This window comes from Melitaea cinxia, chromosome 16 (genome assembly GCF_905220565.1).
Source record: "Melitaea cinxia chromosome 16, ilMelCinx1.1, whole genome shotgun sequence".
Classification (NCBI taxonomy): Eukaryota; Metazoa; Arthropoda; class Insecta; order Lepidoptera; family Nymphalidae; genus Melitaea; species Melitaea cinxia.
Genome location: NC_059409.1, coordinates 14,926,100 through 14,954,069, shown reverse-complemented (window position 1 = coordinate 14,954,069; position 27,970 = coordinate 14,926,100). Strand labels below are relative to the sequence as shown.

The 27,970-nt window shown below is 33.7% G+C and overlaps 1 protein-coding gene across 1 annotated transcript; it reads left to right on the top strand.

Moving 5' to 3' along the window:
* Window positions 1–978: 978 nt before the first annotated feature.
* Window positions 979–17,551, top strand: LOC123660976. Its single transcript, XM_045595994.1, has 4 exons — window positions 979–1,100; window positions 4,837–4,946; window positions 8,020–8,151; window positions 17,475–17,551. Exons 1-4 carry the CDS (start codon window positions 979–981, stop codon window positions 17,549–17,551), a joined length of 441 nt encoding a protein of 146 aa, XP_045451950.1.
* Window positions 17,552–27,970: the final 10,419 nt, after the last annotated feature.

The window sequence follows — 27,970 nt, the reverse complement described above, 5'->3', positions numbered from 1 at the left end:
GGTCTTTTTCTGAAGTCAGATTATTGTAAAAAAAAAAATTATTCATGTCATGTTTTTTACTTCATTATATTTTATTTATTTAATTAAAAAATATAATATGAAACAAGGCTGTATGGTGTAAGACTTTTGCCTTTACAGTTATTTAAACAAAAACAATGTATATTGTTTTAGAACGAAACGATAAGTGGCCTGTCATTTTTTATTAAAACATCTATTTCTCAGTTGTTAAAAAAAATCGTGTAAAAACAATAACTTAACGTTTAAAATGCTAATATCAAGTGCGAAATGTGAATATAACATCTTAAAGCTACGGATCGAAGCATAGTTACCGTAAGTTGTATCGTTTGTTGATCAATCAACCTCAAAACTTTAACCATGGATATCTCTATAACTATGGGGTTTTGAAGTGTGAAAACCGTGTGAAACCGTGTGAAAACGTTAAATTAACGTGTGGAATGTTATAATTAAGTGCGAAATGTGAAAATAAGATGTGAAAACTATAGAATGGAGCATGAGTATCGAAGTTGTATTGTTTGTTGATTTTGGAGTCGAAATCGTTTTTATTTTTAAAATAGCTTATAAAATGTGAAAATAATGTGTGAAATGTGAAAATAATGTGTGAAATGTGAAAAAACGCGTGTGAAATGTGAAAATAACGTGTGAAAGGTACGAAATTCTTCTTCTAACCTCAAAACTTTAACCATCGATATCTCCATAACTATGGGGTTCCGAGGTGTGATAGTGTTACCAGGGGTAGTGTTCCCCACCCTCCCCCCCCCTTCCCCCCACGGTCCCGAAATTCGATTTTACCTAATCTAAAGCTTTACCCGCCAACGCGTCGGCGTCGTCAATCTTTAATACGTACATATTTTTAAATAACAATCTGATTTAGGTGCAACACTAGCCGCGGCGCAGAGCAAAGATTACAAGTTCCAAAGCCTGGACATTCTTCATCTCTTGGAGAAGCCATGGATAGGAATGGGTCCTCAACCCGGGGAAAGACCTAACATTGAACAGGACTTGGACAATGTTTACACCAAGATGTACCGCCAGCGTCAATTTGACGACCTATTAAGGAACTACGACGATGACATCATGAGGTGAGGAGAACTAATAAAAATGTTAAAATTTTATTGTATTTTTTGTTTGTTTCAGTTTTTTTTTTACATATGTTGAATGAGATAATAATTTACGAAATACGGTAAATAGGCCGTCCGCTAACAATGTTATTTTCCAACTGATCTGGTGAACTAGCGGTACCACCTCTTTATCCTTGAATCTGTATTTTTTTTATACATACCTTCTTTTAACGATAGCATTTCATTCCAGTCATTCGGAAATTATGCGCGTACATATGCTTATGTATACGCATATGCATACGGCTCATCTGGTGGTAAGCGATTAGTCTACAACACAGAATCATCGCTAATGCCTTGCCGGTCCCACCCCCGATACTCCTCAGCAGCTCTGGTCACCTTCCCCACCACAGGAACACAACACTGCTTGAAAGCAGTATTATTTTGCTGTGATCTTCTGTAAAGTCAAGTTACTTCCCCAGTCTTGCTGCTCCAGATTTGAGCAGGGTATTTCCTACTGTTCTCTACCAGGTACATTTAGATTATATGTTTACTCGTAAGTACCTCCTTAACCCCCCCATATAACTTCAGTTCAGTTTAGTTCAGTTCAGCCTATTGCAGTCCAGTACTGGACATAGGCCTCCCCAAGTTCGCGCCAGACATTCCGGTTTTCCGCAATCCTCATACAGCCTACACCATATAACTTAAGGGTTTGTATATATATAACCTACCCGATATGCACACAAAATATATAGAAGATCATCATGACCTGTTTACAATAATACCATCGAATTTTATTGTAAGGCGATACGATGTTCGCCAGATCAAGTAATAGTTGTGATATATTTGTTTCTGATAAGAATGTTTGTCGTCACGGATCCCTCCATTGTATCTCAGAGCGCACGTATAGGTACTGTCGATCCAGGTTGTCATTATAGCTACGTAATAGTCATTATTTTAACGGGAAAATGATCTGACCATTCTGTTTAGGAAAACGTTTACCTTCAAAATAACGATTTCAAGGTTTCTAATATGTTCACATAATGGTCAGATAATAACATATATATTATTTGGCGGATATATCAGAAACTTTTATTCAACAGGTATAAGTTTCTGTTATATTTTTCTTGTTTCTCTTAAATATCTCTACTTGGAAGCTGTTAAACCAAAAGTTGCATTTCATTAGTTGAAGTAAAACATAATTTTAGGTTACATCTGTTTTATCTCCTGCTAATAAAGTCTCTGATATAAAATCTAAAATATATGCAAAATAAACTTTCTGACGAAAATTAGCCCAACGAATATTAAATTTTAACGACCCTTGTCTACTGACGACACCGTGTCATGTGACGCTTATTAAAAACTCATTTCGACTATTATATTCGAAACGCAAATCTATTCGCTGTAACGCAAAAAAGCATACACCCATACCTGTAATAAAATTAGTTAAACAACACAATGAAATACTTACTATAATTGGAGGATTTGTAGTTATAAAGCAATAAGAGCGGTCATTTTTAAAAGACTTGAAATATAAACTTTCGATTCTTAATTAGACTATATTTTAATTTGCGTTACCTTATAACTAATTTTTTGAGTTGCCAATTTTGATGATTCTTTTAATATTCAAAACCTGGTGCTTGTCGTGTAGTCCCATTTAAATTTACTGAGGTAGGGCACAGCAGGAATTTCCTGCTCAAAATATGGAGCAGCCCGACTGGGGTGGTACCTCGACCTTACAGAAGATAAATAATGCTGTTTTCAAGCAGTATTGTGTTCCTGTTGATAAGTAAGGTGACCAGAGCTCCGGGGGGGATTGGGGATTTGGTCGGCAACGCGCTTGCGATGCTTCTAGTGTTGCAGTCTATAAGCTACGGTAATCTCTTACCATCAGGTGCAAAATTGAGCGAAATCTGACGCCTAGTAAATACTAGGCGTCAAATTTCGCTCATATTTTTTTTGACTCAAATGAGTTATTCAAAATATTACGTATTTGATTTCGACTAAGTTGACTTTGCCATTTTGTCATTACTTTTTGATATACATTGAAGTCAGTTTTTTGTTTCATAATCACTTTGAGAACTAACACAATTTTAATAAAATACGATCACGGTATACATCCCACTACCTCTACCTGTAACATCCCACTGCTGGGCATAGGCCTCTTTTTCCATGTAGGAGAAGGATCGGAACCTAATTCGCCACGTTGCTCGACTATGGGTTGGCGGAATTTTATCAATATCAATAACAAACGGGACCGACAGCTTAACGTGCTCTCCGAAACACATGGGACCAAAAGGAGACTTCCCAACCAGAAAGAAATAATTTTACAAATACAAATATCCATCCCGAGTAGGAATCGAACCTGCAAACTGTCGGTGTTTAGGCGCGTACGTGACATACGCACCACTCCACCAGACAGGTTCTTCAAACACATCACGCCATAATCTTCTTTAAATAATAAAATTAAATATTTTTTTTATTTTACTGGACTGTACAAGAGCTTTATTTCAACAGTTTTTGTAATAAAAGGTAACAATGAGTTGTATACAATTTGGAAACAGATATGTCATGATATTGTTAGTATCATAGGGTTTGTCGGCATTCCAATTCTTGTTTAATGTTTTTATTTAATTACGTTTTTAGTAGAAGAAAGATTAGAGCTTAATTTGCTGCTTTACTGTGGCTTGGCGGATATGTTCCCTACTAAGAGTAACGATCGCTATTATGTATTTATGGTGACAACTAGAACCAACAGCTTACCGTGCTCTCCGAGACGCGCTGGGGTGACCCACAAAGACTGGCATCCTAACCGGGAGTCCATCCTTCTCCTACATGGAGAAAGAGGCCTATGTCCAGCAGTGGAATGTTACGGGATGTTACTAATTTAATTTTTCATACACACATATGATTATAAATTAAATAAGTTTATCGCAACAGATATTGAACGCAGATCGTAAATTTTATTTCATAATTTATAATAGACAGGTATAGATCTAAACATTTAAAGAGTACTTACAAAGCATATTTTGTTTTGAACGAAACTATTCTCTTTGCGACCCCTGCAAGATTTTTCGTAACGCTCTAGTCACTCATTGACCAGCTTACTTCCCCAGTCAAGCGTGTGTGGCAAGTTTTACATTTAAAATGTCGATAGTGAAATAAGAATTATGTGGTGTCATGGGACATCAGCTACGAACGAAGTTCCTTCGGATAGCATAGAAGCAACACAATTTGAAAAAAAAAAAATGTTGAATATTTTTTATATTTACTAGTTCTTGATTTTTTTTTTTAATTTTGTTGATTGGTTTTTAATTAAGTACATAAAAGTATTTAGGAAATTTAGTATTTAAGAAAATAACAAATACCGTAAAATAAAATAAATCAAACAAAATAATAATAATAATTTAAACTATTAAGTGAAATAAAAAAACATATGTATTTATTTATTTTTGTCGACAGTATAAAATTACATAAATAATTTAAAAAAAAACTTTACTAGTAATATTTTAGTCTTACAAACGTCATATTATACAGACTTGTGACTGATATTACGTCACTTCCGTTATATATTTTTCTTACGGTTTTGGTATCACATTTTTCTCAGTTCGGTCGCCCAGCCAAATGTCAAACCTGCCGTAAGGAACTTCGTTCCAATAACGCTGACCTGCCCTGAGTGTGGCGTTTTACCGCTCAACTTCTCTTGCGAGAAAGAAGCTGACACAAGCATATATTGATAAATTTATTTGATTACGCACAGGTTCGGGAATGAAAAGAGGTCTGCAGTGGCTACGGCGCTGAACGCCGGTCGCCGGAGACGGCAGCCGACGCCCGCCCTCGGTAAGGCAGTCACGCCGTATGTCGGCGTCGGTAAGCAACGTCGATCAAGGCTAAAATTTCAATTAACTACGCACCGCAAAATTGTAAATATTATTAAATATTTGCACAAAAAATATCTATAGAATATGTTATACATAGAATGTGACACCGTGAAACCTTTTTCCGATCAATAAATAGTTATATTATTATTATTATCTCTGCTAAATCTATGGTAATATTAGAAAACTGAAAAGTTTATTGTTTTTTTTTTTTTTTTTGTTCGAACGTGTTAATCTTAGGAACTACTTGAAATTGAAAAATTCTTATTGTGTTGGATAGTAAATTTACCGATGAAGGCTATTTAATATTTTAGAACGTTTCTTCCTCAAGTGACCGCGAATGAAACACGGAAGGGGTGAGGAAAACCGGCCACAGATAGTTAAATATATAAGTAACTAGCTGACCCGGCGAACTTCGTATCGCCTAACAGTCAATTCCTTAATTTTATTAATTTTTTTTTTTTTTTTTTTTAGAATTTTTCTCCGTAAGAACCATCCTCGTACTTCAAGGAATATTTTAAAAAAAGAATTAGCGAAATCGGTCCAACCGTTCTCGAGTTTTGCGCTTAGCAACACATTCAGCGATTCATTTTTATATTATAGATTAAGTATATATCATTGACTTAGTATATAACAAAAGACATTAGCTTTGATTATTTGTAAGAGAAAAATCGTTCTTCAGAATTTTTATATACTTAATTTATATATTTATTAAACTAGCTGTACCCTTGCCGCGTTGCTACGATTTTTTTTTTGTCGTACCAATTGAGAAACCTTTGTGGGCTCATGCCCAACACTTTGCTGAAGATCATGACATTATCAAATGCATAGCTTACAATTCTTTAAAGGACATAAAGACTTCAAGATTTCTTTCAGATTCACTTTCTTCAAGATTCATTTTTATATATATATAGATGATGAGTTACCGAATATCTGTATATAAAAAAATATTTACTATTGAATATTTTTTTTCTTATTATATTAAATAAGACTACATTACAAGGAGGAATAAAAATACTATAAAACGAACAATATGCATATGTATATCTACATATATTTAAATAAAAAAAAATTTAACATATTATTTTTATATTGTTTTCTAATGTTTATGTTAATTTCACTCATTATAATGAAACAATTTTTTCGGATTTTATAACGGGTTATTGAGTTTTTTAAATGCCGCGATAAACCGCGATAAAATTTGAAAAAGTCGTTTCATCTTATTTTGACTTTGAAAAAATAAGTTGATACTTTTAAACGTAGAACTAAAACAGATAAAGATAAATATCCCTTGATACAGATAAAGATAAATGGCCTTGATCTTTAACGAATCTTAATTTATTAGTCTGTTTTTACATTCCTTCTTTCGACAGGGGTATCAAGTTACAATAACAAAACACATATAGACATACAATGTACTATGTAGTTTTATTCGTAAATTTATTTGTATTAAATTACATTAGCTTAAGAAAACCAAATAATACATATATAGCAATACTAGCTGACCCCGCAAACGTTGTTTTGCCATATATGTTATTAGCCCCCTTATCCCCCCCCCCTATAAATAAGGGGTATGAAAAATAGACGTTGGCTGATTCTCAGACCTACCCGATATGCACACAAAATTTCATAAAAATCGGTCCATCCACTTCGGAGGAGTATTGTAGCTAGCATTGTGATACGAGAATTTTATATATAAGACTAGCTGACTTGGCAAACGTGATCTTGCCGCTAAACGCTATTTAAAAATAGGGGTTAATCGTAGAGGGTTAAATATTTTGGGTTGTATGTATTTTTTAATGTTGTACCATAAAAATAAAAAAATATCTACAAATTAAAAAAAAATTAGGGGTGGACTACCCTTAACATTTAGGAGGATGAAAAATAGATGTTGTTCGATTCTCAGACCTACCCAATATGCACACAAAATTTCATGAGAATCGGTCAAGCCGTTTCGGAGGAGTTTAACTACAAACACCGCGACACGAGAATTTTATATATTAGATTCGTACTTATATAAAAACTTAATAAGTAGTCTTAAAATTTGTAATAATATTAATTAATTCAGCCTGAAACATCCCACTACTGCTGGGTATACGCCTCTCCATGGGCACACAATGGCTACCTGTCTCAGCGCACTGACTCGAACGAAATAACAGATATTTTTGATTTATAATTTAAATTTTAGATTTACTAAATCACTCGCAAACTATTATTGAAATAGTTTAGATAGCGAAGGTATATAAAAAAGCATTTTTTAATTTTTTTTTAAGTTATTTGCTTCTGCCCACTCTTTACAAAGTTCTGGATACGCCCATGGGCTGTTCTCTCAACTACCAATTTACCCAAATTTATTTTTTTTTTAATGTGACAACCCTATCACCATAACATAATCACAGTTGTTTGTGCCATAAAAACTTACAAAGCAATGAAACTGAATCAACTTCACTGTTTGACTTTGAAAAGAAGTTGTACATTAACATTGAATCGAGTCAATGAAATCGTTATTGAAGCGTGACATCAACACCCACACATACATATACACACTCACATTATGATATCAATGACGTAAAAAAACAATAGTTATAAAGTGTGTCACGTCACATTTAATTTAAAAAACCGACTTCTATCTACACCCACAAGTATAATAACATTTAAATGGATATTATTATAGATCAAATATATAAATATAATAAAATGATAAAATTCAGGATCACTTGACAAGCACCACACAAAGGGATCAAATCTATACACCCAGTAAAAATAAATATAAGCTAATACAAATGAATAGAAATATATAGTCGAACAAATAATATGTACAAATTAGTAAAAAATACAGTCGAATTCTACCTCATTTTTGGGGTCGGTTAAAAACGAATATTTCAATGTTTTTCGATGTAGGTAACGTAGACCGTCTTATAAAATATATTTTTTTATTGCAAAATGTCACTACTAAAATACTCCAAAAAACTTACTTGACAACGGTATATTTACACAGATTTATGCATAATACAAAAAAAATATTAATATACTATATAATAAATGAAATGTGGCATTACTTTTAGGAGTCCTTAACGACGTGGGTTCCTTCTTCGATACTCTGAAAGACAACATTGAGACCCTCGCCTCTCTGTCCCCGCAGCAGAGGTCTAGCCTATTTCAAGAACCGCCGACTGTGGTGCACGCTAGTAATTCTGGTAAGTAGGTATTTACATAAGATTGTAGTTATATTACAAAAACTAAATCGGGAATACATTCTGATTTTCAATGGTGTTCCAATGACGTCCGGTTTGTTTCTCATTTGTATTTCCATGGAATTCCACTGGCGATCCAGTGATTAATAGGTGACGGAAGTTAGGCTAATTTTTGCTATAAATTTTTAGTTGCTGATACGCTAATGAAAAAACAGTCATTATGCTACGAAATTTCATCTTCTTCTTCTTCTTCGGGTTAAAATGGTTTTCAATAGTGCATGAAATTTCATTTTACAACACTATGGCTTAATATAGTTGCAACAATTGGCACTTTATAATTTAAAAAAAAAATTGAAAAAACTTTTAAAACTTCATTCTATTTTTTTTTCACATTAAGCGAAAAAATCAAATTATCAAGATGTTAACAGATAATAAAGAATGAATGAATTATTAAAAAGAAGGTACAGTAAGTCAGTACAAAATTAAAAAATGTTAAAAATAACAGCATAATTTAAAATTATAATGATATTTATTCATCCTATTTAATAAACAGAAATTTCATTAGACGTTTTTAATTTTAAGCCTTCCATCTTACTTCGTTATAAATCCTCTTTTATCTTTTTTATTGTTTGTAGAATTAAAAAAAAAAATTAATCTTTTTTCGAAACAAAAATTTAACCTGATAAATGACTAGCTTATCCGCGCGAACTTCGCTCCACCATATTATTTTTTTCGTCATTTTTTTTAATTTCCCTTAACAACGAAAAAAAAAACAAGATAACTAAAGATAAAAACTACAGTGAAGCGGCTTCTAATGATACCTTATTTATTTAAATATGACAAGTAGTTCGGGATATATGAAGGAACAGATGAACATACATATATACAAGTCGGGTAAATAAAAAATAATTCAATTACCTGCAGTCATTTGGGAAGTTTAGTTTAGATAAAAATGATGATATAAATATATATGAATGATGAAGGAAAACGATAAAATAAATATCGTATTTGGTTTACCCATTATAACTTCTTGACCTCAGAGGAATATAATTGTGAGGCGAGTGGCGTACCAGGCCATATGAGATGAATTATAATCGTGTGTGTGTTTCGATACACAAAGGTGACACAGTAATATTGTCGGCGGGAATTTTATATTAGAGTCTGGAATAGACAGTGTGTGTTGTAGTTGTATACAATGTTGTGTACACAGTGTACACAACATTAGCAAATTGGCAACATTGGCAAAAGACAATAGGATAAAAAAAAATTAGCGAATGAGCTATGTAACGGATAAAGTAATGATAAATTCGATATCTCCACCGACATTTTATTAAAAAAAAATAGTAATATAAAACAAGATTCACGCAGCAAAATATACAATAGAATTCATAAATTGTAAAATACAAATTGTAAAGAAGAAATAGAAATACTTAAATGTTCTTGACATCTGTCAAAAAATTTAAAACATAAAAAGTTTGTATACGCCACAAAATATACTTCAATATTTTAAATATGTACACTATATTGAAATTTAACATAAATTGTAATACTGTTAACAATAGCCTCAAGGGTAAGGTTTTAATGCTGTAAATATCACCAAAATAATTAATAAAGACTTCAATATACATTTATTTCGACTTCTTGACATTTTCCAATTAAAATTTTACATATTTCGCAAGAAATAGGTCTATTAATTTAATATTTACTAAGAGTAAACGACAGAATTTGACGTTCATTGGGGTAACTTTAGAGGAAAAATGCTTTCATCATAATTCATTAAGTCTTAATTCCCTGTTGATGTAATATATACTTGCCGTGTTAAATATTTGAAATATATTCCTTAAAATGTAGTGTAGGATCTGTGATATGGAAAAAAAATATGGGGGGTGAAATAGTGTGAAATAACTGACTCTCAGTGAGGCTTAATCGATACCTATGCCTACATAATAGGTACATATACAAATGTTACCTTTATAGACGGGTTGTCTGTAAAAAATCACTATAAGACCGCCTTTGCACTTCATTCAGTGTTTTTTTTTGTTTTCGTTTTTTTTTTTTTAATGTAATTGTAAGTGTGCAATAAAGTATAAATAAATAATAGTATACCAGTATTTACTGTAGTGATACGAATAGTGTCGATATACGTTATGATTTTAGAGTTTCAGTTAATTATAATTTGACTCATTTAATCAAAAATTTTAATTTTCAAATATTACGGTTATCGTTTATTAGGAATAATTTTTAGCCGCATGTCGGAGCTGACGACCATTTTTTATTAATTTAATTAGAATTTGCTTAATTTTTCTTGCCGATGTTGCCCAACTACAAACATCGTTCAACCTCGATCACACAACCATCGTTTCTCCTCAAAATCTATTAAAAAATCTTTAGTGATGCGGAAGAATATGATTTGTGAAGCTCTTCATCTATAATCACAAAGGGATCACAAAGGGAGTATCCTCCGACCAGACGGGTGTTGTGTCTGGCGGGCTACCGCCCCGACGGTTGTTGTCGGGATCTTGTATATATACTTAATCACTTTGAAAACTCTGATAGCGTGATGTCGCATACGTCAGTTTTCTCGAATTACGTAGTTTGTAGTCGTTCGTATTTCGCGCGATAGATGTCGCCACAAATCTATTATGCTACTCTTGACGCCGTGTTAGCGCAACGGTCACAGCCATGGGTTGTACCTGTTGCGCTAGCGGTTGCGGGTTCGATCACCGCATATGGCAAACATTTGTATTGGCCATACAGGTGTTTGCCGTGGCCTGGGTGTTTGTGTAATCCTTGTGGGTCTCCCCACCGTGCCTCGGAGAGCACGTTACACCGTCGGTTCCGGTTATTATCATGTACATCTGATAGCGATCGCTACTCATAGTAGGGAATGTATACGCCAACCCGCATTGAAGCATCATTGTGGATTATGCTCTGATCCTTCTCCCACTTAGAGAAAAGGGCCCGTGCCCAACAGTGGGTTATTTACAAGCTGAATATACTATTTATATAAAGAACCTTCTTAGTCGATGGCTAAAATTTTTGGACGGAAAACCTCACAAAAAAAAAAAACAATTGTAGCAAACATTCGATAGTTTTTCATTTGACAGAAACAAAAACCAAGAACTTTTTACAAGGACAGTCATTTACTCATAACCATATAATTGTGTTTGATTACTTTGTTTACGCGCTAACATACGGAGGTAAGGAGATGTAACTCTGTACTAAAAAACATTATACTTCGACAAATATGTAAAAAAGTCTGCGTGTCAGCTCAGATATGCGACTGGAGTTAACTCCTTATTACGAATAGATAGTGATATTTAAATATATATTTACCTATTCTTTTCGCAAAAGTCGATGCGCGTTACATATATTATTTCTCATACCTTATATCATTGCTTACAAAGTAAAGTCTAAAATACATATTTATAGTGGCCCTCATTTATTAACTACTAGCTTCTGCCTGCGACTTTGTCCACGTGGAACTTTTGAAGGGGAACAATTCTGTCATACATGATTTTTTGCGAAACTTTAACTGTATACGCAGAGCACGCCACGGAAGCTCTCAAAAAGAAAAAGACACCGATTTTGAAACATTCTTCGTCGTTGCTCCGTTCCTATTGGTCAGGCGTGTTGATATATGTGCCTTCCTCGATAAATGAGCTATCTAACACTGAAAGAATTTTGCAAATCAGACCAGTAATTCCTGAGATTAGCGCGTTGAAACAAACAAACAAACTCTTCAGCTTTATAATATTATTATTCATTTATTTTAGAGCCCACGTCACGATACTGGGATATAGATTACAACCATTTCTTAGTTGGATACAAATTATTTCTTTAGGTAATTTGTTCATAGGTCTTTGGGAAGAATGTCGTATGCAGTATTTTTTTTTTTTAAGTAAAACTTCTTTATGCACACTGGACTCGGGGAGTAAGCTGTTAAATGCGTGACGAGAGTTACGACAAGTATGATCGGGTGAGGCGAACGGAAGTTGAAAGGGAGATATAACTTAGGGAACATAGAAAGAGAGTTACGTTTCGTAAGTTTTACTTCAGTCGTGTGGTCTAAAGCACACTCGTTTTTTTGTATCTTTTATAATAATGATAATAAATTTCAAAACCCACGTGTATCGGGTCCAATGATACAACACATACGTAGTCCAATAGCTGGATGGATAGCAAAGTTTTGTAATAAAGTTCCGTCCAGGCGGAGTGTAACAAACCTAAGTTCACCGAACTGAGCTTCCAATTACGCACGACACTCAACACCGGAAGTAATTTAATAATTAGTAATTTTTATCACGTCACATCATCATCACATCAGCCTATCGCCATCCACTACTGGACATAGGCATCCAGAAGTCCGCGCCAAAAATGGCGTGTACTCATGTGTGTTGCCCATAGTCACTACGCTGGGCAGGCGGGTTGGTGACCGCAGGCTGGCTTTGTAGCACCGAAGAGTCGAGTAAACGAGAGTAGTAGTAATGTTTATACAGTATACGTTTAGTTTCTCCGTAGTGTTACTGAAATGTATAAGTTCGAACGACGGTCAAGGAGTCGATATTCTCTAGGAAAGAAAGAAAGAAAACATATTTATTTGCGATATTCTGAAGCTGAGGGAGCACTTAAAATTATTTATTCTTAGTTGTAAAAATGTATAATTATTTATTTATTTACAGAACAGTGAAATCTCAGTGTAACTTTAAGTATAGGAGATAAACTATGTGAACTAGTGGTCGCCCAAAGGTCGAAATTCGAAGATAATTAAAAATTAAAATTAAAGAAAACCAAAAAATTATGAAGATTAAGAACCTTTTAAAAAAATTCAATGTGACTAAGACTTTGACAATCAACAAAAGAGTAAATATGCGTGTGTGTGTAAAATACTTGGTAGTATATGTAATGTTATAATAAAAAACTATTAGCATTCTGCACTCTTCTATATAAACTATAAATATACGAAGTTTCACTCCTCCGTCCGCGCAATTATCGTAAAAGGGGGTACAAAGTATTTGCTTCACCTATTATAATATATAGATTTTCAATGTAGTAATCTCATTTTCATGCTTATGTATTACCTATAACATACATGTCACCATATATGTACCATGAATATTTAAGTAAATGGAGATGATACTGATTGAACACGTGATATTTAACCAAAAAGACGTGAGCCTAAAACGTCAATTTAAAAACATTTGTTTAATAAAGTATCTCATAACTATGAAAAACTTCGTGCCGATGATGAGAACTCGTGTCACGATGTTTGTTCGGGATAATCTCCGAAATTACTGGATTGATTATAATGAAAATTTTACAAATATGTATCTCTGTCCGACTTAAAGTATAGGCTATATTTTATTTCGATTAATGATCGTGATATTTTTATTGCAAAATTAAAATAATATATGGCGGTACGAAATACGCCAGTTCAACTAGTATATGTTACCTTTTTAAAACTTTATACGGAAATCAGTCAAATAGAAACAGTTGTGCAAGGTAAATTTACATGACGATGAAGCTTTGTATTCTAATTCTTTAAATAAAATAGGCAGTTTTGAAAAATTTGACCTGCAAAAATGTCCAACGAAACCTTATAATATTTATTCCACTGGCCGTTTATTCGTCCCTGTGTGTGTGTGTGTGTGTGTGTGTGTGTGTGTATGTATGTGTGTGTGTGTGTGTGTGTGTGTGTGTGTGTGTGTGTGTGTGTGTGTGTGTGTGTGTGTTTCTGGTCTCACATAATAGAACGTACTTAAAAATTAATGATTTTTTTTTTGTTTTTATTACATACTACCCTACGGTTTCACCCACGCTAATTTGAGATAAAAAGTTACTAAAATACAATATAGCCTATAAAATATAGCCTTGTTCGGGAAATGGACTAACTAACACAAAAACAATTCTTCAATTGGAACCAGTAGTTTTTGAATAATATAAATTACCATTGCCGCTATGATAATATATTATAATATTATAATGAATATTATAAAACTTATAAATAAAGTTCCCTTATCTATACAAGTCAATAAAATTGGAGTGTCTGTTTATAATATTAAAATAACCGCTTTTTACTTAATGCTTATGGTAAACACGGTACATATACCAAAATAACATTTTAACCATTTTTGTCTGTCTGTCTGTCTATCTGTCTGTTTGTTCCGGCTAATGTCTGAAACGGCTGGGCCGATTTTGACGGGACTTTCACTGGCAGATTCAACAGTACTATAATCTCATCGTAAAAATTTTTATTTATTATTTTTTAATAGTCTTATTTAAATAATAATAATAGCTGAAATGTACCAGTATACAGTACGCGCAAAATATCCGAACGACTGCTTCAAATTGGATAATTCCTTCCTTTTTGTTTCTTTTTCTTTTTTTTCATACTACTAGGTCGACAATCAAGCGTGCGGCTCACCTGATGGTAAGCGATTACCGTAGCTTATAGACGCCTGCAACACCAGAAGCCTCGCAAGCGCATTGCCGATTCTACCCCCAATCCCCCCAACAGCTCTACTCACCTTCCTCACCACAGGAACACAACATTGCTTGAAAGCAGTATTATTTAGCTGTGATCTTCTGTAAGGTCGAGGTACTTCCCCAGTCGGGCTGCTCCAGATTTTGAGCAGGATATTTCCTGTGCCCTACATCAGTTGTTAGTTGTTGCAAGGACAGTACTTGTGTAAATTGAAAAATAAATTGATAATATACTCACGAAAAAAATATGGCGATGTACATATTCATATTTTATAGTAAATATATTTAGTACATATACAAACTAATATTTCCCTTGGTCAGGACAGAAATTGAACCCCCAATCTTGCAACCGAAAGTAAAGATCGCAGGCAAATGCGTAAAACGTCCAATTGTATTTCGTGGTCGAATCAAACTCGCACTTATGTTTTGTTATTCGTTTTATTTTATTTAATTTTTTATTTATTTGATAATCGAACAGCTCAGATAGGTATATCACTTCTTACATAAATAATTACGAGTATATAACAAAGAACATTACACAGTTTGGACTAAAATATATTATTTTAAAAAGTAAAAGACTTATCTGATATTGTATAATATAAAAATGAGTCGCTGAATGTGTTGCTAAGCGCAAAACTCGAGAACGGTTGGACCGATTTCGCTAATTCTTTTTTTTAAATATTCCTTGAAGTACGAGGATGGTTCTTACGGAGAGAAAAATCTTAAAAAAAATAAAAAATTTAAATTTCCTGAAAAAGTCTAAAAACAACACTTTTCTATACTCCCATACAAAAGATTTGTGATAATACTTAAAAGTCAATTTGAACTTTAATACCATACGATAAAGTTTGTGTTAGGCGATACGAAGTTCGCCGGATCAGCTAGTTTGTCTATAAAACATCAAGTTAATAATCTAATTTTGTGTGTGTGTGTGTGTGTGTATGTTTGTGTACAGTCGTTACATATGATTTGAAATTTACAAAGTAAATAGGACTAAGAATTTGCTAAGAATTTGAATGTTACTGTTGTCATTTCATGACATTATAAGTTGTGGATCAAATTATATTTCTATAAACGTCTAGAACAATGTTCAGAGTGACGCAGGGGACTATTACAAGTTGCACAAAGTTTAACGATTACTCGTTATTGTGGTTTCTTCGAGTTAATTCTGACACTGCGAATAGTTCACGCACTTGTGTCCATAATAATTGCTTTGCAAACAGAATTGTATTAGTTTTAATGTGTTAACTTTAATTGTTTTATTCTAAGGAAAACAGGAAAAGGACGGTTAGTAAACACTCTTACATCGATTTTCGGATACACACACTCTTGTTACCTAATCTTTTTTAATACCCTCGCCAACATGTTAAAACGGCAGAACAAATTGTTACAAATTTAGCACAAAGACAGGTAGCTCGAGATATTTCAAGATCAAATTTTAATTCTAGAAGTTTCCCGTGGATAGATTTTGTACAGTAAAAGTCTATACTTTCCAAAGTTCCATAAGACTTTTTTTTTTTATTACATTCATCATCATCATCTATCGTTTTCTTCTTCTACTTCAGCCTATCGTAGTCCACTGCTGAACATAGTCCTCTTTGAGTTCGTCCCAGTCATCCCGGTTTTCCGATCATCATCATCACTTCAGCCTATTGTAGTCCACTTCTGAACATAGTCCTCTTCGAGTTCGTCCCAGTCATCCCGGTTTTCCGATCATCATCATCACTTCAGCCTATTGTAGTCCACTTCTGAACATAGTCCTCTTCGAGTTCGCCCCAGACATCCCGGTTTTCCGCAATCCTCATCAAGCACACCGGCAATCTTACGTAGGTCGTCGGTCCAACGGGCTAATTAGTTTATGTTACTCATTTAAAGCATTCAAATGCTTAACTTCAACTGAATTATCTTTTACAATTTAAAATATAAATGTCAAAATTTCACGAAAATTATAACCATCATACATAGAATTGACGGACCATCTACACTCATTTAACGCTTTTTTTTTTTGTACAACTAGGTCGGCAAACAAGCGTACGGCTCACCTGATGGTAAGCGATTACCGTAGCTTATAGACGACTGCAACACCAGAAGCATCGCAAGAGCTTTACCGACCCTACCTCCAATCTCCCCAAGAGCTCACTCCACTCACCACCAAAACACAACACTGTTTGACGGCAGTATCATTTAGCTGTGATTTTCTGCAAGGTCGTACTTCCTCAGTCAGGCCGCTCCAGATATTGAGCAGGATATCTCCTACAGGATATACCTATAGGAAGGGTCGTATAACGTCAACAGATTAAAAAGGTGTCTACGATGGAACAAATTAACAAGCGTACAGTTTTAAAACTTCGATACTTCGCAAGCAATGAGAGGACACCTAGTTATGTCACATTCCATAACTTCACGTCGCTAGGGACGTAGCTAATTAAACTTCGATTTTCAAATGCGGTTGCAGATTCACGAACAGTAAATAGTAAAAGTGTAACAACCATAACGAGGCATATTTTTATCATTATTCATTACGACTGAGCTAGGAACCTTCGCCGGAAAACAATTAACATTTTTTTTTAAATCCAATTCGATTTTCAAATGCGGTTGCAGATTCACGAACAGTAAATAGTAAAAGGGTAACAAACGGCAGAACATAACGAGGCATATTTGTATCATTATTCATTACAACTGAGCTAGGAACCTTCTCCCGAAAACAATTAACATATTTTTTTTTAAATATAATTTGGTCGTCGTCCGGAAGTTATGCGCACACATTTCGTTGATTGATATTTTATTTACACACTGCGCCAATGGCTTAGTCAAATTGAACTAATATACACGTTTTTTTAAAGGCGGTGGTAGCGTCGGTGGCGGAATAAGAAAGCTGTACGCTCTTCGCCCACTCAGACCGTCAGGAAACATCAGGTGATCATATGATATAGGACAAGATTCGCAAACGTAGTTTATATAAGAGTTATAGAACTTAAAATTATCAATATACCGAAATATGTTCCATGATTTTTCTATGTGTTTTGTTAATTTTTAATCAACTCTGTAAAGCTATTTCGATTCATCATTCACTCATTTACATTCACTCACGAAACATAAATTTGTAAATAATTACATGTGTTTTCGACTAGCCCGTTGGAGCAGTTTGTAGTGCTCCGAGGGCTGTGAGCTCGATTCCTGCCTGAGTCTGGTGTAATATTTGTATTTATTTATATGTATAATTATCAAAAAATATTTAGCTGTAACAGTCAGTTGTTACCTATAACACAAGCATTAAGTTGTTTACCAAGGGAACAGACGACCATGTGTGTACCTATGTTATAAGATATTATACATTTATAAGTATGTACAGTATTTTTAATATCGTATTGTTAAAATCTTACCCATAAATATATGTTTGAAAATTAGATTGCTTTTCCTAATAGAAATTGACGTTTCAAGGAGCATTTGTACGGAATCAAATGATTAATAACCTTAACGCGAATATACTCGGTAGCATAATTTCCCAAAGGAGGTCATACGTCACAGGAAAAAAACTCTATAGTTAGTCTGTTTCAACTGGTTGTTGTTGTTTATTGTATGTTGTTGTATCCTGCACATAAGTTGCGGATAGATTTTAACAGCCGGAGGTAAAATAGGTTATTAGAGCCAGTTTACTTTAATAAACAAAAAAACAATTTTCATTTTTCAGATTCACGGGCAGCGAATAGAAATCTTTAAAAAAATATATCTCATGAATGAAGTGAAATCCGATGGTGAAAATGAAAAATAAAGCTGTTATATGTTGGATAATCTTAAGAAACAGCCCCTTATTAAAATCTATACTTAATAAGTATAGCTTTTAATCAGGGATACTAAAGATTTTTGAAAGGTTTAGAGTTAAACTTTTTAAGTTATAAAAATTTTAACTGAATTAAAAATCATTTAATGATAATTTGAGATTGTAGGGTAAGTCCCTAAGAAGACGTACGACGACGTTTGAACCTTTTTTTTAATAAGACACGAAAATTGTTACCTTTTTTGTTATTTTACGATACTCTTGAGAGAACATCAGTGTTGTAATTTACAGAACATCTTTCGTTTAATTAAGGCTTCCTTGAAATAATTTTAAAAAAATATCAATTCACCCTCTAACAAATTAATTGGTGAACTGGCAGATGTGTTCCCTACTATATGTTTCTATAGGTTTCAAGCACAGATGCCCATATCAGAAATAAAGATTAGTAAAAATACAAATATTCACTCGGCATGGAACCACTACATCAGAACTATCGTCGAAAAAAAATATCATATCATCGGCAAATTTTGAGAGACAGCGGGATTACGTGGGCATGTAGTATTGCGACTCCCACACTAAGATACAAGCATGCAAATGTATATTTCATCGCATGGATTCCTTGCCTTGTTCAATTTCATTATTTTCATCTCATAACACAACGCATCATCCATCCAAAATAAAAATATAATTTGTACGTAGATCTTACAACCGCAGATCGGATCTGGAGGCGTATGGAAGCTACCCTGGAGCCAACCACCACGACCCCGGCCTTCTGTGGACCGGCCTGGGGCGATAGACTCCACGGCCTCATGCGCGTATTGCAAGATACAAAAATACCAGTCGAATGCCGACTCTACGGCCTAACCGACTCTTATTTAACGGAAAACTTCGTAACAAATAGATATCTATACAATTCATCGGAATGTATATTTGTTTATTACAATTATAGTTATAAAAAGTATTGCAAAAAAAATAGATCATCTAGACCTCCAGTGCTAGCTGGTTAATCGAATAAATGGTAAAGTCGAAACAACTGTATTTGTAGCGTGTACATCATTTTCTTATAATGTTTACTAATTTAAGATGTAATGGAGAATTTTACCCTTCTTATCCATGTAAGGTTCTATCGTGTTTCCATTAATATTATCTCTGTGGGCCTGTTTCACCAGTGGATAACGCTATTTGACGGAAGACGATATCCAATAGATGAAAGTTTTTGACGTTTTATTCTTTTTTACCATCGAATTCAACTGTATTAATGAGATTTCTCTATTCACAAATATGTATTTAAAACCGCTAGTGACTATTATCATCGTCGGAACTGCAAAATCGCATTTTTTTGTTTATTTCATAAAACGTTCCCAAATAACCAAGTCTATCATCAGCTGAAGAGATTTTTTTTATTTTATGCATATATTATTTAGTTGTGGTACTTCTGACGAATCAGTACCTGTTAGTCTTAACCCGTTAAAAATGTAACAAGCGACTTTTCTCATATTTACACATTAAGTACCGGCTAGTAATATTATTAAACATAAATAGCCTGTACAGCATTACTTTAAAATTTCATGATCCTGCTTAAAATAAGTAAAAAGATACACGCAATTTACACTTCGAATCACTCTCCTGTAAAGTTGCTGTTTTTCACATCCGACGTTTTTAATACTCATGAGCGAAACATGTACTTAAATAATTGATATAAACAGGTCCTAATGACCTATTCTACCTCTCGCTGTTAAAGTTTAACCGTAAGTTATAACCTCTATCCATAACTGGTGCAACTGGCCGTAAATGTTACCGAAGAAAAAACCTATACTTGTTTAAGCGTATAATATTATATTCTAATTTATATTTTTTAACGTTCGCTTCAATTGAATTTTTACGTAAATGAAAATCTTGTCAATGTAATGTCAAATGTTAAATCGTTTATAGTAAACTAAACATTACTTATGCTTTATATATGACATAAATACGTATTGTTATGTAAAAAATCAATTGAAATGTTCTAACATTGTACACAGTCGTGGATAGATACGACGTGCAAGTATGTGACATGTTTAAGATTTTGATCTCAATTTCTAGTCAATTTAAATTGTAACTGATTTTTTTTCTTTAATAAATGTATCTGTTATGTATTTGAAATGTTTTATTAATTGTCACTTACATTCTAGTATATTGTCGTTTTACTTTTAAATTTTAAAATGGATGAAAATACCCATTAAGTACTTACCTAAAACAATTTTGATTTTATATTTGAGATAAGTAAATATATATGAGAAAAACGAAAAAAAACCGACTTCAATTACATCGTAGTAATACAACGTAGATCGACGAAAAAATAGTCAAGTAACTACGCGTTATCAAAGATCACTCAAAAAGTAGTTATTAGATCTCGATAAAATTTATATTTGACCACACGATAAACATCAGCTTTCGATTAAATTAAAAATTATCAAAATCGGTACACCCAGTAAAAAGTTATTGCGGATTTTATAATAATAATAATAGTAATAATAACTTGAAAAGTAGTTCTTAGATCTCAAATAAATTTAAATGGGACCAAATGACACCTTTCGATTTAAAAAAAATTGTCGAAATTGGTCCACCCAGTCAAAAGTTCTGAAGTAACATACATAAAAATAAAAAAAAGTACAGTCGAATTGAGAACCTCCTCCTTTTTTGGAAGTCGGTTAAAAAATAATAAACGCCTCACACTCAACGACCCCTACAATGATTTACTCCTGTGTCGGGGTCCGGAAACTTACAAAATACACAACCACGAACGCCCAGACCACGGCAAACATCTGTGTGGCCAATTCAAATGTATGCCATGTGCGGGGAACCCGCAACCGCTTTTAGCTAACTGATATACTCATATTTATACTTGACTAGCTGTGCCCGCGGCTTCGCCCGCGTTGAAATCAGTGTGTCACATAGTTTTCCCGGTAAACTTCCAGTGAAGCTCTCATCAAAATCGTCTTAGCCGTTCCGTAAACCTTCCTCTTGAAGCCCTCTCTCTATTGGTGAAACAACATGAAAATCCGTTCAGTAGATTTTGAGGGAATCGATTACATACACTTTTAGGGACTTTGTTTTATTATACACTAATTGTTGCCCGCGACTACGTCCGCGTGGTTATAAAGATATGCGTTTCTATTAAGATGTTTAACGCAAATTACTTTTTTATTTCAGTCACTTGAAATGCTATCAGACTGAGTAACTTTTTAAAAGGCACAATTTAGTATAATTTAATAGTTGATTTATAAAACCTCTCTATACACCACATTTTTAGTTTTATTTTCCGGCTGCAGTATAAATAACCTATCAGGCGAACATATAGCTGCTGCATATGTTTCATACAAACTATAGGTAGAATATCGCAAAATCCGCTCTTAGCGGACGTCTACTAACAATAATCTACCTCCTTGCCAAATTTCATCTTTGTCCATCCTTGATGGATCGACCATCCAGCGGTTTTTGAGTTCTCGTGATGAGTGAGTCAGTAACCTTTCTCTTTTATATATATATAGATTACGATGCATTATTTGGACATCTCCTTACCAAGTTTGTAGCTGTTATAGTTTCGGAGATTTCGTGATGAGTGAGTCAACCTACCATCCCCCGTTTTAACCCCAAAAGGGAGTTGATTTCTAAATACACATTATTTGGACACCTTTTCACCATCTATAGAGCTTACATTTTAAATTTCAAGTCTCTTACTTCAAAAACATAGGACATTCATACAAACTTCCAACCCCCAAACCTACCTGCCAAATTCCAAGTTTGTGTTATAGTTTCGGAGATTTCGTGATGAGTGTCCTTTCGCTTTTATATATAAGGTACCTGCGGCATATAAGGCCCGAGGTGTAATAAGGCCCACATTTGAAAACTCGCGCTAAAATACTTCTATTCCGATTCAAACTTAACTCATACATGTATAAGACCGATAGGTATACCGCGACATTAGCTTGCGGCCGGTTCGCGCTGCCATCTTGCCAGTAGCAAACGATTTGTGACAGGCTACGCTACAGAACTCGGATTTATAATTATTGGTGACAAATAAATGTAAGTATTTTGATTGAATTGCTATTAATTAATAACGTAAGATAATTTTATTACAATTGAGATATAAGAGTATATAATTTCTATGGTTTTAATCCAAAGTAAGAGCTTTTTTGTCCTAAATCGATGGATTTATAAAATAATGCTAAGCGGCTAATAAGGCCCACTGGAGTAGGTCATGGGCCTTATTACCCTACCTTTCTTATATAACTCAACATATTTTTTCTACTCACAGATTTAATAGATATGCCTCCACGACGGGCTCAGTGGACCCATGAAAACTTGCGTTCTGCTATGGCAGCTGTAGAACGAGGGCTGTTGACGCAGTGTAGTGTAGCAGACCAATATAACATTCCTAGATGTACGCTGAGGATCCACTTAAAAAGTGGAAATATAATAAGACGCTTAGGACGCATTTCAATGATAAATGAAGCTCAAGAACTCGATCTTGTCAAGAGAATCATAAGATTTGCAAACGTTGTGTTGCAACTAATCCCCAAGCTTATTCGTAGACAAGCATTAATGTTTTGCGACAAATATGAGCTAAAACATAACTTCAACAAACACGTTGGCCTTGCTGGCAAAGATTGGCTAAATGTGTTTTTGAAGTGGCATCCAGAAATTTCAAAAAGAAAGGCACAGTTCATGAATGAAAGCCAGGGCACAAAAATTGAACAGACCAATCGTAAGCCAACAATTTGAAGAAGTTAAAAAATTATATGACAAACTGGATGTACATATTAACACACCCGGAAAAACTTTACAACGTAGACGAAAAGGGATGCCGGTTGACTTTTCATAATCAGCAGATGGTTTTAGCGCAAAAAGGAGCTCGACGAGTCCATTTAATTGCACCAGAGCATGCTGAAAATGTATCAATCGCTATGTGGATCAATGCTGTCGGGACTCTTATTCCGCCAATGATAATATTTAAAGAGCAGAGGCAGAAGCCTGAATTTAGTGACAATTTACCAACTGGCAGTTTATTAAAAATGTTACCGAAAGGCATGACAACCGAATTATTTCTGGAATTCATAGAAGAATCTTGGTTTTGCTGCGCTTGCAAAGAAGATCGTGCATCGGATATGAGACGGTGTGTTAAATGTCACATATGGTACCACGAAAAATGCCTAGGATTGACCAAAATTGATAAGAAATTATTTTATTGACAAAACTGTGATGAATAAGTATCGTTATCATTAGGTAAATTAGTACCTGTTTTTTAAATGTTTTTTTTTATGTTTGTTTACTCGTAAGTTCTTAGTCGTTAAAGGACAATATTTCTAAATGAATATAGTTCCGAAGCTCCTAATTGCAAGTTTGTTTTAGAATATGTTATTTAAGTCATAAGCAATTTTGTGATAACTTAAATAGTGGCTTAAGTTAAGTGGAGTTTTAACTCCTAGGGGGTAACCCTAGGAGCTAAAAAAGCCCATTGTCAATATCTCTTAAGTTAATGTTAACAAAAAAATTGTTGGAATAATTAGCTGAAAATGTCAAATACTTTATTTTGTTGATAATTTCATAAAAAAAGAAACTTTTGATATTGGGCCTTAATTTACAGTGGTAGTTTTATAAGGCCCATGGCAAGAGTTTTTAAAAATGGTTATATTTCTTTTCATGCTGATTTCTATATTACTCTTTATCTTTTTTTCTCATCTTAAATAAAAAAACTTTTTCCTGAACCCATTTCTTTTTAATATTTTAAAATATTTTTGGAGTTTTTTAGTTTTAAAGTTAGGTGGGCCTTATTTGCCGCAGGTACCTTATATAGATGTATATATATGTTATCTGTATATAATATGTAATAATAAATTATGTTCTATTCTATTCTATTCTGTTCTATTCTGTTCTATACTATTCTGTTCTGTTCTTATTCTGTTCTATTCTGTTCTGTCCTTATTCTGTTCTATTCTGGTTTATTCTATTATGTTCTATTCTGTTCTGTTCTATTATGTCATATTCTGTTCTATTCTGTTCTTTTTCTATTCTATTCCATTCTATTCTGTTCTGTTCTATTCTGTTCTGTTCTATTCTGTTCTGTTCTTATTCTGTTCTATTCTATTCTGTTCTATTCTATTCTACTCTGTTTTATTCTATTCTGTTCTATTCTATTCTGTTCTTATTCTGTTCTTATTCTGTTCTATTCTGTTCTGTCCTTATTCTGTTCTATTCTATTCTGTTCTATTCTATTCTGTTCTATTCTATTGTGTTCTGTTCTGTTCTATTCTATTCTGTTCTGTTCTATACTTTTCTATTCTGTTCTATTCTGTTCTATTCATTTCTTAATCTGTTCTATTCTTTTTCTTTCTGTTTTGTTCTTGTTCTGTTTCTATATACAGATAACAGGTATATAAAACATATAAATATCTTTAACATACACACACGGTCGTCTATTCCTAAAATAGCTAAATGCCTGAGTGTAAGAGTTGCTTATAAACGCTTAGGGAAATCACAAACATTTTAGTTATAATTAAACAACTTTTTCGGATTTTATGAGGACCAGTCCTCCCGTGACCATGGTTGCTGTAAACTTGTAAAGTATCCTAAACGTCGAGTATCTAAAAAACTGAATAAAACGCGACAAAATCCGAAACAGTTTTTGCATTATAATGAGTAAAATTCGCGTAAAACTTAGATAACAACATTTTAGTCATTAAATAAGTTAAAATATTCGTGAGTGAGTCAATGACCTTTCTTTTTCTTATATATATATATATAAATTACAATGCATTATTTGGACACCTTTTCACCATCTATAGAGCTAACATTTTAAATTTCAAGTCTCTTACTTCAAAAACCTAGAACTTTCATACAAACTTCCAATCTTCGTTTTATACCCTTAGGGGTCGAGTTTCATAAAATTCCTTCTTAGCGGTTGTCTATGTCTTGTAAGGAACCTAACCTGCCAAATTTCAAGTTTATAGCTGTTATAGTTTTGGAAATTTATTTATGAGTGAATCAACCTACCATCCCCCGTTTTAACCCCATAAGAGAGTTGATTTCTAAAGATACATTACTTGGACACCTTCTCACCATCTATAGAGCATACACTTTAAATTTCAACTCTCTTACTACAAAAACATAGGACTTTCATACAAACTTCTAAACCCCGTTTTACTCCCTTAGGGGTCGAGTTTCGTAAAATCCGTTCCTAACGGATGTCTACGTCCTATAAGGAATCTACCTGCCAAATTTCAAGTTTATAGCTGTTATAGTTTTGGAGATTTCGTTATGAGTGGGTCAACCTACCATCCCACGTCTTAACCCCAAAAGGGAGTTGATTTGTAAAGATACATTACTTGGACACCTTCTCATCATCTATAGAGCATACATTTTAAATTTCACCTCTCTTACTACAAAAACATAGGACTTTCATACAAACTTCCAACCCCCGTTTTACTCCTTTAGGGGTCGAGTTTCGTAAAATCCGTTCCTAACGGATGTCTTCGTCCTATAAGGAATCTACCTGCCAAATTTCAAGTTTGTAGCTGTTATAGTTTTGGAGATTTCGTTATGAGTGAGTCAACCTACCATCCCACGTTTCAACCCCAAAAGGGAGTTGATTTCTAAAGGTACATTATTTAGACACCTTCTCACCATCTACAGAGCGTACATTTTAAATTTCAAGTTTCTTACTTCAAAAACATAGGACTTTCATACAAACTTGCAACCCCCGTTTTACCCCTTTAGGGGTCGAGTTTCGTAAAATCCGTTCTTAGCGGATGTCTATGTCCTATAAGGAGCCTACTTGCCAAATTTAAAGTTTGTAGGTGTTATAGTTTCGGAGATTTCGTGATGAGTGAGTGACCTTTCGCTTTTATATATATTATAGATTATATTTTACATCAGGCTATCCTGATCTGGACCGGACCGGGTCCTGACCCAGTATGCCTTACCATACTTGATTATATTTTACATCAGGCTGTCCTTGTCTGGACTAGACCTGGTCTTGATAGAGCTTGCCGGATCTGGCATGCCTCATTCTATCCTGATCCGGTCCAGATACATGATCTGGTTGAGCCTGAGCTTTCTAGTCGGGTAGGTGCATCTAGCTTTTTTTCTGGTTTTCTTCAAGAAAGATGTGTGTTTCATAAAGATCTATTTTATTTGATCTTTAAATACAACATATAGAATTAACTGAGGTAGGGCACAGCAGGAATTTCCTGCTCAAAATATGGAGCAGCCCGACTGGGGTAGTACCTCGACCTTACAGAAGACCACAGCTAAATAATACTGTTTTCAAGCAGTATTGTGTTCCTGTTGGTGAGTAAGGTGACCAGAGCTCCTGGGAGGGATTGGGTATAGGGTCGGCAACGCGCTTGCGATGCTTCTGGTGTTGCAGGCGTCTATAAGCTACGGTAATCTCTTACCATCAGGTGAGCCGTACGCTTGTTTGCCGGACTAGTGATATAAAAAAAATATATAGAAGCCTTAAAGAAGTAATTATATACATATTTTTTTTATAATTATTACTTAAAGATATTAAAATTTTACACTTTCCCTTTGATCATATCATAATATACAAATAAATACTATTTTTGATAGACGATGGCATTTTAATAGCAGTCACTTTTGAACTGATATTATAATTAATTTAACCTTAAATGTTTTTTTTTATTCTGATAATCGTCTATGTGACTGTAAGACGATACTGAACTCAGAACTGTTCTTCTTGAGTCCACGACACTGCAGGAGAACAGCATTTTTTATACTTGTTAATATCAACAAGTCAAGGTCAACACATGACTTCACACCATTTTTTGGCGCAAAATTGTGGAGGCCTATATCCAGCAGTGGACTGCAATAGGCTGAAATGATTGATAATTAATAATAACCAACGACTTTTATAATTCACAAATAATCATTTTATCTAAACGCTTCGATTTTTTTCAGAATTTTAGTATAACAATGATAACCATATATTAACATAATGATGGTTGCTGTTACAATTTATATTACATTAGGTGCCCAGTCAAACATTAGCTGCGGAAATTTAGCTACTCTATGATGGGAACTAATTACCTTGATGATAACACACGATCATGAAAACGAAGTTTTAACTGCGCTTAAATATATTTGTAAAGGAAATGTCAAATCAAAATAAAATTACTTAATTCTATACTTCTTTTAGGCTTTTGAATGATCATCTTCCAAAGTACATAATGTTTTTTTGATTAATAAATAACTCTGTGCCTCCAATGACAAATGACACAAGTCGAAAATTATCATTTTAATGGAGATTCAAAACGACGATGTTTCAAAAAATCTTCGTGACCTAAGTGAGCTAAGTTCCGTACATATGGGTATCTTCTTTTGTAGAGTAAAATGAATACTATTTTTAGCTTTCAATATACATTTAAGTTTTTTGGTAAATATTTAACTTTATAGCTAAAATAATTATTTACAAAAAAAAAAAGTTGTATCTTTTTTTACAGTTATTAAATGCTCATAGATTTGAATATTTACAGCAAAAGCACAGATTTATTATTATTTATT

Bases quoted from the DNA above. Each gene is read 5' to 3' on its own strand.
- LOC123660976 (XM_045595994.1), top strand. From the start codon at position 979: ATGGGTCCTCAACCCGGGGAAAGACCTAACATTGAACAGGACTTGGAC. The intron at 1,101-4,836 runs GTGAGGAGAACT...GATTACGCACAG, and splicing joins TACGACGATGACATCATGAG to GTTCGGGAATGAAAAGAGGT. The intron at 8,152-17,474 runs GTAAGTAGGTAT...GTTTTTTTAAAG, and splicing joins GGTGCACGCTAGTAATTCTG to GCGGTGGTAGCGTCGGTGGC.